Source organism: Mobula birostris, chromosome 5 (assembly GCF_030028105.1).
Source record: "Mobula birostris isolate sMobBir1 chromosome 5, sMobBir1.hap1, whole genome shotgun sequence".
Classification (NCBI taxonomy): Eukaryota; Metazoa; Chordata; class Chondrichthyes; order Myliobatiformes; family Myliobatidae; genus Mobula; species Mobula birostris.
Window position 1 is genome coordinate 87,677,004 of NC_092374.1, and position 12,225 is coordinate 87,689,228.

Consider the following 12,225-nt stretch of genomic DNA (forward strand, 5'->3'; position numbering starts at 1 on the left):
TACAAATAAAATCATTTTAGTAAAACAATTTTTTAATCAACAATTTTAAAGCATACATTAACAGTCCAATTATTCATGACTTGATTGCTTTTTCACTTTTCAATAAGATGGATGTGTTTGGTGCAGTGGTTATCAGCTTCTCAACATCAGGCTAAATGTCATTCAGAAGGAGTCTCAGATGCCCGTGTTGAGTAATTAATTTGCAATCTGTTTCGTTGCTTTGAAAGATATTGGACGAATGCACTGAAACCATGCTCCACTAAGTATGATGTTAGAAAGGCAAAGAAGAGTACCTCGAGCTTTTTCCAGTGTAGGATAGTGACCAAAGATTTCACTCTACAACTAAAAGTCTTGATATGATTTTTCTGAACTTCAGCTTCAGTTCAAAGTTATTTTGTAGTGAGATCAAATCTCCGCCCCCATCCTTCTTGTTAATTCCTCACCAGCAAGTGTTCAGGAATGGATTTTTACCCAATCTAGAACTTGGGTTAAGAGAAAATCCTGAAATCTCTCTGATGTGTTTTTACACAGCTCACTCAAGTGGGCACAGGAAACTTGGGATTCTTGCTTTCTCTTCCAACTCAGAGACTTGGAGATTGGAGAATGTCACAACAACCAACATTACACTTAAATAGAATGTCCTTCTTTGAAAAAATTGCTCAGCAATCTGCAATATTGACTCCCCTTTGTATCTGTTTCTAGTCTCCTTGCAAATAACTCGAACCATGCTTTCATCTTTTGTGAAGCGAATATAACCAAGAAGCAAAGATTTGTTGCCTGGCAAAGTTAACACACCCAGCTGCAGAGCACAGCAAATTCTGTTGTCCTAATTATGTTGCACAATGTGTCTTCCATATTCTCAGACATTTCATTTATTCATCTTTAAACACAATTGTTACTGAGCAGAATCTCTTTAATTATTTAGTCTAGTGACTTATGCAAAACTGTACTCAGAACCTCCCTTACTCCTGGCAGAATCAGCTCATCTCCAGTTGTACGGGGTTTCCAGATTTAGCAATGAGATGTTGTACGAAGCATGCAAACTATCACTGCTTAGTTCTGAAATACTGGCAAACTTGTTTTGAAGTGCTTTACATTTTCAAAAGCTTTTATGAAGTGAATGAAAACAAGCCAAGCTCTTGTTTGCTATATCGGAAGTGCATTTTCTTCAAATGTTCAAGAAGCATGAATGGATTCTTTGCCTCATTTGAAAAAACTTTCTCACACAACAGACACACTGGCTACTTCTGGTGCTGCTATAAATCTACCTTTCAGATACCCCACACTATTATTGTCTATACTTAATTTTCATTTAGTTTGCTTCTCCCACTTTTGTTATAGACTAATAATCATGGTCAATCACCTATTTTTAATCTCAAATGCTGTGATTAATAAAGGAGAAAGTTAGGATGTCACCATAGCTTCTGTAAAACCCAACTCTCTGCCTGGAGGTACATACAGTAGGGCAGGAATATCTTGGTTAGGCTGTGGCCTAGAGAAATTTGGTCAAGATCATTTGAAAAGGCGGATTCTGAACCTTACCCCATAGAATGCCAAGCTTAAATCATAGGAATTGCACTGTGTGATTAGATGATGGGAATATGACACTGTACTACAGTAGTGAACGGCAATAATGTGTAGGTCAGGCCTGGAAATGACACTACTTCTTCCAGTCCAGATTTCTCATAATATACCAAATACAGAAGGGTTAGATTGCTTTTCAACAATCAAAGTCTAACAGAATGGTGGATTAGAAAGAGATGAAGTGACCAACTTCCATTTGTTTTAATTCTACAGTAGAGTTTCATAGTTCAGTACAGGAAATTCAATAAATATAATGAGCCCAGACTTCCTTTGTGCTTGTGATTTAGGCAAGGGACACGAGGACTCCTGTCACATTGTGCTGAGTCAGAATATTTAAGAAAAGGATGGAGCTAGGTGAGCAAAATGGAATAATTCAAAGAGCCACAGTGCCAAGCTTCACAATATCTGAAGTACCCTCAGTCAGTGGGTACCATCCCGAATCCAGGGTTGGCGGCTACGCACCTCCATCTTCTTCGATCTTGCGACAGCACCAAGTACAGCCTCCCCTCCAGTTTGTTCTCGCTGGCCGCCTTGGTGCCACCCCCCCCCCCCCCCAACGAACTTGAGCCGGAGGCCATGTCGGCCTCCAGCCGTGGCCGCTTCTTCGAGCTCAGCCCTTCCTTAGGCAGAGGCCTTGGGCAGGTCCAGGCACACAGTGCAGCGCCCAAGTTCATCATATCTCTCCTAACTAGGTGCATAGCATACAATTCGTAGATACGTGATGAGGCTTTAATCTCTTCCACGGAAGATGGCCATTGGCTCACAAGGAGCTCATCTGCCCTTTGTCAGATCTTGTTTTTTTTTCCAGTCCTGCTGGGTGTCCTCACACCCTCCTCACCAGACTAAGTCCGGTGGGGGAGCCGGCCCAAGTCACCGACCACTCGACCCTGACCCCAGGCCGACCGCCCCTCCGCCGACTTGCTCCGAGTGTCCGGTGCCCGACCAAAAACCATGGTCAAGCAGCCAGCGACCAAAGAACATCACTTCCAAGACACGGAAATTAAACAACATTCTTGAAGGCTGAAATTCAGGATTTTATAAACAATTACAAACAAGGAATCCATCAGAAGGTACAGTGGTCCTTATTAAGATTAACAGCACTCCACTTGGCACAACACAGAAGTCTCCTCTGGATATTCATCCTGCACTGTTATTTACATAATCTATGCCAGGACAGAATTGAGTGGTATTAAAATTAATCACACTATTCACATTGCAACATGCAACATGAAATGCATGGACCAGATATGTTAAGGATTGACAGGAACTGATGCCATACAATTCTCAGTTCATAAGAGGCAGTGTCACAGACAGATTTTCAAGATGGAATGGTACATAGAGTCTTAGAAAAGTACAGTATAGAAACAGGCCATTCAGCCAATCTAGCCCATGCCAAACCATTTAAACTGCCCACACTCCCATCAACCTGCACCAGGACTGTAGCCCTCCTTAACACTATCGCTTATGTATCTATCCAAGTTTTCCAAAGGCTGAAATCGAGCTCATGTACACCACTTACGCTGGCAGCTTGTTCCACACTCACAACCCTCTGAGTGAAGAAGTTTCCCATCATGTTCCCCTTATACACCTTTCACCCTTAACCCATGCCTCTGGCTGTAGCCCCACCCAACCTCAGTGGAAGAACCTGCTTGCATTTAACCCATCTATACCCCTCATAACTTTGTACTCCTCTATCAAATCCCCCTTCAATCTTCTCCATTCCAAGGAATAAAGTCTTAACCCATTTAACCTTTCCTTATAACTCTGGTCCTCAAGTCCCAGCAATATCCTTGTAAATTTTCTCAATACTCTTTCAATCTTACACCAACAAGAAAATATCGTTCTTGTTTAACAAACCCAAAGTCGAACTTACCTCCTCCCTGCGTTGCCGCTCCTCCTCCAGCTTCTGAAGAGGTGGTACCGAGTTGGATTGCTGCCCCCATGTAGTGGAAGAAGGGATCTAATGAGAAAAACAATTCAGTTATGCTCTGCAACTTCCAAGAACCACAGCCATTCATTTCAACCATTCTATGTTGGCATTAATAGCTTTTTCTCCTACTTTCCTTTCCACCCCCACCATATTCCTCTGTCGTCATTAAAAACTCTCAAAGAAATTTCGCCCAATTTCTTTCTGGATTTAACACGAACCCCCAACCTTATTGATACCCCCAATCTTATTCTCCCTCATTTTTAACCAGGAGGAAGAGGTCTTCCACATTCAACCACAGCCAAGCATCTACCACAGATTGCAGTTTTTGATATGTCACTATCCTATGGGGCTTAGTCAGAGAATTGCCCCTAGTGCTGCTTCATATCATCACCTCACTTAAATCTGCAGACCACCGAAATGATACACTGGACAGGTTAGCATTTCTGATGGGCACTATTGCAATAAGTATCAGAAAGGTGGAGGTACAATACCGAGCCCAACAATTAGACAATTTAGAACACCTGCACTGTGTGCAAAAGACGAAGAGGAGGAAACAGTGACAAGCTAGGGATTTCAAACCACCGGAGTCTGATTCAAGGTCTAGATCAGTGGTGTGGTGGCACAGCCAGTATAGCAACAACCTTAAGAGTACCAAGAAAACGAGTTCAATCCAGACTCCAGGGAGGAGCTTGGTGATAAAGTAGAGAGAAAAATGTTGAGATTAATCTAAATGGGTGATTTGATGGTCAATTCAGACTTGATTAACCAAAGGGCCTGTTTTTGCACAGCATATCTCTTGTGATAGTTTTTTAATAGTTTCAGGTACTATGCTGTTGCCTTAACGTCAAACAACACAAGGAGGTTCAAAAGAAGGTATCCAGCAAACATCACCAGTCACCTCTAACAGTCATGACCAAGGGTTCTCACAACTGTAAAGACGGTTACCAGGAAAGAGGGCAGCCAGCTGGAAGAGGTGGGGGAGATTGGGAGGAAGAAAGAATCACAAAAAGACTTTGAACAGCAAGACTTTCTTTTGTTCTAAGTTAACTGGGACACCCACAGGCCTGTAGAGAAAGCCCCACATCAACTCTGAAAGCAAACCTACAAATGGAGGTTCAGCAATATATTTTTAACAGCACCTCTGCCAAGGAACACGCATAAAGGTGGAGGTTCATCTCCATTAGGGTGGGACTAGTCAAATTCAATTTTTTATTAATTCATGGGATGTGGGCTTCATTTGCTTGTTCTTCTTTCAGTGCTCCCGAAATGGAATGTTGCACAACTCAGACCAAACATCCTTCCCGTAAAGGATGCCAGTAACCTAGGTGGGTTATTACTGATGCGGCATTTTTAATTTAATAACAGAACAAATCTACAAGCTGTTGTAGACTGGAATCAAACCAACAGTCTGGACACCAGCCTAGGAATCTATGATGCTGTACTTAAACTCAATTGGAAATCTAATAAACTTAGAAAGTTCAGCACAGAAACAGGCCATCCATCCAGTCTGTACTGAACTGCGAGTCCCATCGACCCATACCTGACCAATTCCTCCCATCCGTACGCTTTATTGTTGCAATCAAACTTGCATCCACCAAACAAGCTAAATCACCAGCTATAGAAATTACTCTAGAACAACCTAGATGAAAACACATCAACGCTACCTTTATATGTGCCAACTGTTGCTGCTGCAAGCGCCTCAGTGCCTCCTGCTGCTGCTGCCTGTGCCTCAGCATTTCCTGCTGCCGCTGAAGCTGCAGGTCCATCTCTTTGCGCTTCCGCTCCTCCTCCTCAGCAAGCCTGCGCCTGGCCTCTTCCTCCAGCTGGCGCCTGCTTTCCTCTTCCTCCATCCATCGCCGATCCTTCTCCTGCAAGGACATCAGGGAGGTGAGCGGTTTGGATGTTGTCAAGGAGAATACACACACATGCGCAGGTCAACAGCATTTAGGTATGAAACTGCTTACGACAAGCATGAAAAATAGCACAATTCAACTGGACTGAACTGGCAGTTTTTCTGCTGCAAGTTGTAATTTTTCAGCAGGTCGGGAGGAACTAAAAGGGGTTCAATACCTGAAGCAAATGTTTACCCTACGATTTTGCTTGTATGGTGTACAATCCCCTCTGTGAAATAAACTCTCATCTTCACATCAACAACCCTTTTCAGGAGCAGATGGAAACTCAAACAGCACCAAGTCATTCATCATTTTGAGATGAGTAGCAGCAATTAATGAGGTTTGGGAAACTATTCCAACATCTCACATCATGCTGAAAATGTGGAATATGAGCATAAAACACAATACAGCAGTACAAGTATAGAAGTACTTACTTTCACAAAAAAAATCTAATCTCTACCCATATAGTAAAGATTGAGAAACCTAAGATATCTTCCCTCTAAACTGAAATAATAGTTCTTAACAGCGCCTGACCCCCCGAGCTGACAGACATTGTCTGAACTCGAGTTCCTCTAGCTTTTTTCTTTTTGCTCTAGTTACAGCATCAGTCTTTTCTCTGTAAAAATTTAGCCAATCCATGATGTAGACCAGTCAAACTACTTAGCTGGAAGTTACAGATTTAAAGATTAAATGTTAGTTTTAGTTGTCACATGTACCTCAAAACATACGGTGAAATGCATCATTTGCCTCAAATCAAACCCAATGGTTTCAGTTCCAAATTCTCAATCAAATCTATTTTAATGCAATGCCTATAACAACTAGTAGGTGAACACAGGGGTCCAAGATATCATTGCAAACACTGATACATAATTAAAGGATGGGCAGGACTAGCAACTCAATATCCCAGGGTAGATATTTTCTGCTGAGAAGTGGGTGGGGGTGGGGAAGAATAGTGAATCAAATCTTACATAACCTCACGTTAGAAGGCTCTGCAATCAGTGCTATGGTGGTAAAGACAAGAAACTAAGTGGGTGTTGTCACTGTTGTGGGTGGATTACAAACTTCCCAACAGTCAACAAAAGATGTGTAGGCAGATACCAGAGAGATGAAAAAAACAATAAGGTTACTGAACTGCTGGGGTTCAATTTCCCAAATATTAACTGGGGATACAATAGTGTTACAGCTCAGGGGGAACAAACATTGAGGCACATAAAGAAAAACTTTTTGATCTTATATAAATACACAAACAATTGAATGAGCATCACTGGGTCTTATCGTAGGGAATTTTGGGTGGATAAGTGGAGGTAGTGTTTGCGGGGGGGGAACATTTTGAAGCCAGTAACCACTTTAACTAGTTATGGAAGACGATAGGGATGGGCCAATAATGAAAGGTCTTAAATTAGGGAAAGGCAATGTTATTACTATAGGCAAGGACCTGGCAAACATAGATTAGGAGAATCTAGTTGCACACAGTTGGAAGTATTTAAATGAGAAACAGTAAGAGTTCATGGACATCACATTTCTATAAGAGTAAACAATAAATAATAAGAATAGGGAACACTGAACATCAAGGGACATTGAGATAAAGGGAGGGTTATGACAGGTAAGTGGAAGTAACGGTGAGGAAGGCTTATTACACATAAAAAAGGGAAATTACAAAGGCTATGGGAGGTACAGGAAAAAAACAGCAGGCTAAATTAAGGTAAACCTCAAGGCTTTCTGGTTGGTGTATTCATTTAGGACAAGTGCCCATCTCCAAGTCAGTATTCACAAAGAAAACAGACTTAGTAATCGAAAATTCAGTGGAAAATCTAATGCAGGTTTCCATAAATAAAGGAGATTCTCGGTGACTTGGTATGCTTAAAAGTGGATAAATCCCCAAGACTACATTGGACATGTCCCAGGATGCAAGGAACGAAATTGTTGGGGTTTTGGCAGAAATTTTAAAATCTTAACTGGACACAGTAAGGTAGCAGATGACTGCAGGATGGTAAATATGGCTCACATTTTGAAAGGGAAACCTGTTAGTCTAGCATTAGTAGTAGGAAGATACTGGAAAGAGTTTATAGCATATTGATCACTTTAATCTTGCAAGGACTAATATCAAACAGCCAAACTGGCCTTGTCAAAGGCAGATTCTCTTTGACCAACTTGATTTAATTCTTTGAAGAGATAGCTACATGTATTCAGGGCAGGGCAGTAGGTTAGAACCACATGGGAGACTGATTCTAAAGGTTAGGGCCATGGAATTCTTTAAAGTTGGCAAACCAAATCCAAAATTGGTTTGACCACAGAAAAGAGTGATGATACGTTACTTTATGGTTTACAGACAGGAAAGTTAGTCCAAGCTTTTGGATTGCTTGTTCAGTAATTTAACCATTATACCACCACCATTTCCTCCAGTTTGTAAGTCAACCCAACAGGAGTCACAGATCCAATATTATTGGCAAAAGATCCAAGGTTTACAAAATTCAATTGTGCATTTGATATTATAGCTAGTGTAGTCTTAAAAACAGTATGAAATAGTGGTACAATTATACCATTAATTCACCTCAATAAACTGCGTGGAAATGCAGAGGATGGGAAACTGGAGACAGTGTGAAAATAGGGGAAGCTCCAGAGCAGGGGCCCCAACCTGGGGTCCACGGAACCCCTCGGTATGGTAGGGTGCACAGCATAAAAAGATTGAGAACCCGTGCTCTAGAGAAACAGACACACAACATTGCATCAAAAACTGCTCAGAATTATTATACAATGAGAACAGTTACAAACTTCCTTGTAAAAGTAAATATATAAATTATTTTACAAACTAAGAGCCACAGAGTAAATGGTCAGATCTGAATGATCTAAGTTACCTGTTTTCGGAGGATGTCCTCCATCTGCCGCCTTTCCTCCTCATCGCGTCTCCTCAGGGCCTCCTCTTGTCTTCGATCCTCTTCCTCTCTTTGGCGCCGGGCAGCTTCCTCTTGCTGTTCCCTTTGAAATCGGACCACCTCTTCCTGGAAGAAAACAGAGCATGTTATTTCAAGCTGGAGAACACAGTATGGAAGCTTGACCTTCAGATCAGAAATCAAACAACAAGCATATAACTGTTACTATAATTTACATGCTGTGTAGTAAAGCCTTGGTACAAACAAAGCCAATCAATAAAGTGACAGATTCACAAGGAAACTTGGGGAGTGAGGTTAGACTGTGGTGAAATACTTAAATAAACCATAAATCCAGCAACAATACTGACCACAAATGAAATAAGATGTACTGACTCGAATTTCTGGTGGGGAAAAGTAGCTTACTATGTGATGCCACTTACACGATGCATCACAGAAACCTGACAAGTTCTCTTCAGTATTGCTTAAGCCATGTACAGCCGTCCAATGAGCACTGCCAGACCGTCTCTACAAATGCAGTGGGAGCACTACCAGAAAGCTCCTCTCCAAATTACACATCAACCAGATTTGCAATTTTACTGCCAGTCTTTTACCAGCATCCTGGGACCAGACTGCTCAACTTTATCAAATAGCCCATTGATATTATTTTGGCTTGTTCCGTGAGGACATGCTGCATTTTAGAAATCCTGTGGCATTTTGCCTCCCGAGTATTTTGGGACTTCAATCCTTGAGCATCATTGCAAGACTGGAATCAGCTCAAAGACTGCAGTCATATAGGCAGAACACCAAAGTCCAACTAAAAGGTCTTACATCTTTTTAATCCCCAGGGTATGTTTTTCTTTCAATAATATTTCCAATCACCATTAGAATTTGCGACCATGTAAGATGGAATCTAATTAACTGATGAAAAGAAATCTGGGTGAAGAACACAGGGTCAGAGTAGACAATGATGAACTACACTGATATTTTACCTGTTTCCTCCTTGTCAGCTCATCTTCATCCCTACGTTTGCGTTCTTCCTCTTGCCATCGGATTTCATCCTGTCGCTTTCTGTCATCCTCTTCCCTTTTGTTCCTTAGCTCCACGTCTCTTCGCTCCTGCTTCAGCTGAGCGAACAACAAATTAACTGAGACTGCCTGAGGAGCATCTTAGTTTATTACACCATTCCCAGAGCCCACAGCCAGTCATCTCACAAGGATATAAAAACACAGCAATGGAGGCCACCCAGATCTAAAGCACCTTTCAGATTTGACATCAAACTTGCATGTTTTACCTCTCATAAATGTTGGAGGAACTCAATGGATTGGGTAACATCTGTGGAGGGAAATAAATAGTTGACATTCCAGGCAGAGACCCTTCACCAGGACTGAACAAACATTTTGTGTGTATTGATTTGGATTTCTAGAATCAGCAGAATCACTTATGTTTATGTTTCTACCTCTGAAAACTGCACATACCTCAAAAAAAAAAGTGGGATAAGAAAGGTACTTTTGCTCTCTGTGGTCTATTTTACACAACATGGGACTACAACTAAAAGTCCTACACTTTGGCAAAGTGAAGACAAGAGCACAATTCTAGTACAGCCAGAGCATCAATGATCTTTGACGCGTCACTGAATGATGCCCGCCTTAGAAAGAATGGGAGCCAGAGATAAAACAGTCTGCTGTAAAATGCAGTGATTAAGTATATGCATGACAGTTCAGCAATGCTGCTTCACAGCTCCAACCTCAGGTTTAATCCTAACCTCAGGAGTTGTCTGAGTGGAGTTGACATGTCCTCCTTGTGACTGTGCAGGTTTCCCCCAAGTGCTGTTTCCCCCTCTCCCCTAACTGCCCAAGCTCAATGATGTGCTGCTAGATCAATTGTCTACTGTAAATTTCCCTTGGAGAACGAGAGGAAGGTTGAAGAATCAGGGTAGAGTTGATGGTCGTGTGAGGAAAAAATAAGTTACAGGGAAACAACTGAGGGAATAGGACTAATGGAATTGTTCTGAGACCTGCTAGGCCTTGTTGTGATTGTGATTGGTCACTGGGAGACACTGAAGCTGATGATATAGAAGTCTTTATTTTACAGGACATTTTTATATGCTAAAGATCAAAAGGTAACAGGACAATTCTATAGTTAGAATGTATCGACAATGCTTCCTTTGAATTACATAATTTTCAAACACCTAGATCTTCACACTAACATGCCAGATGCCCAAAATGAATGCTAATCATCTTTATTTCTGGGCTGAATTCACGCAGATACAGATGTCTCAGGTCAATGATATTTCTTGCTTTTCAATCAAACCCAGTCTGGAGCTCCAAGAACACCACTGTTCTGAGCTGCATTTTGAACTCAATCTACAATTAGATGTGAAGACTGATTGCTGTTGAGATTAATATTTACTATAATGCATAATTCCTGAATATACCCCAACAGGCCCAATTGCCTTTACCTGTCATTAGAAATATGATATCAGAAAGGAGGCAGGGGATGCTGGGGGCAAGAAGAGATGTCTTTGAGCCTGTAAGTTGGATAATTAATCAATGTACTTGGATGTCCTTCCCTTACCTGCACTTCAAATTGAAGCAACTGATTTCTGGTACACATTCACCTGATGTAAGTTAATAAAATTAAAATTTTACTGACAATTTTTTTTTGTAAAAGTGATAAATATATTAATACGGATTTAGTTCAACTGTTAAGGTAGCAATTAACCATCACAGCCAACAAGATCCCATGTCCTACCCCAGTCTCCAATGTTGACCAGTGTAGCTGTTGCTCTCTTAAGTGGCCACCACACAGTTAGCTATTCATTACCCAGCATGCCCTAGTCATACTGCTTTTTCATTCAAATGTTCAACAACCAGAGGATACAGGTTTAAAATCACTGAAATATCTGAACACAGCAGCATTGTTTTCACACTAGATCTCATCAAGATCTGGAACACTCAACCTTTTGAGATGACAGCATCCGATTTATTAAATAACCCATAAGTAATAGGGACTTGAGCCTGAGGAACTTGAGGACGTGATGGACCATCGTCCATGAAATAGGAATGCTTGTAAGTCCCTGGGGAAATGACAGTCCAGGAATCCCACTGGGAAAACCTACCATTAGTAGAAATTCATGCAACTCCTACTGTGAAGCACTATGAAAAGTTGGTGAACAGTATCATAAAATTATCAATAAAATAAAATGGTCTTACTTTTGTAGCCTTCTCTCGCTCCAGCTTTTGAATTTGTTCCAGTAGTGGACCCTGAGATGCTGAATCCCACAAACTACCTGCTTCACAGCCTACAAACAGAAAAGGCACACGTTTTAGAGAAAATCATCAGCTAAAGAGCACACATTAAATGAACTATTACGGTGATTCATGCAGTAGCAAAGCTTTTCTCTTGAACCATCACTGGCATGCATCCTGAAACAGCCACTGTTGTGAACACAGTAGGATTTATAGATCAAATTGCAGTTGTAACTGACTGCTCTAGGAAGCAACCTCTAACAGATACAGTAACGCAAAAATGTTTTGGATTATTGAAAATGGAAATAAAAGACAAATGCAGTAAGCCCTTTCATGGAGGGGCTGTCAATGCATGAAAACTGTCTGTCAGACAACAAGGATAGCAAGAGAAAGCTTCAGAAGGAGAGAATGAACTTTACAAAACATCACTGCACAACATCACTATCCAATATACATATACTCATCCAAACCAGTCTACAACATCACTTATTACATTGCTTCTCTTCAGTTTAGGCCACAGCAATCTGGAGCAATTGCTACCTGAACCACTAAGCATTAAAAGTGGGTCCTCACCTGAGGGCTGTGAAGCAGAGGTTGGAAGGTCCCAGAGGGACCCAGTTTCGGGAACTGACACAGATCTGTTGATAGGAGGAATCAAATTTTGTTCTGCACACCTGAGGGGACAAAAGTTGTGGGGGAAA

General features: G+C 41.3%; 1 protein-coding gene across 7 annotated transcripts in view; it reads right to left on the reverse strand.

Annotated features, from left to right (window-relative positions):
• The window catches only part of LOC140197848 (GRB10-interacting GYF protein 2-like), a 160,104-nt gene that overhangs the window by 35,497 nt on the left and 112,382 nt on the right, over nt 1-12,225 (reverse strand). For all 7 annotated transcript variants that reach the window (XM_072258360.1, XM_072258362.1, XM_072258366.1 and 4 more), the window contains 6 exons: nt 12,098-12,198; nt 11,489-11,577; nt 9,266-9,400; nt 8,262-8,405; nt 5,179-5,382; nt 3,458-3,544 (listed from right to left, as the gene is read on the reverse strand). In XM_072258360.1, coding sequence (XP_072114461.1) covers nt 3,458-3,544; nt 5,179-5,382; nt 8,262-8,405; nt 9,266-9,400; nt 11,489-11,577; nt 12,098-12,198 — 760 coding nt within the window. The remainder of the gene's footprint in view (nt 1-3,457; nt 3,545-5,178; nt 5,383-8,261; nt 8,406-9,265; nt 9,401-11,488; nt 11,578-12,097; nt 12,199-12,225) is intronic.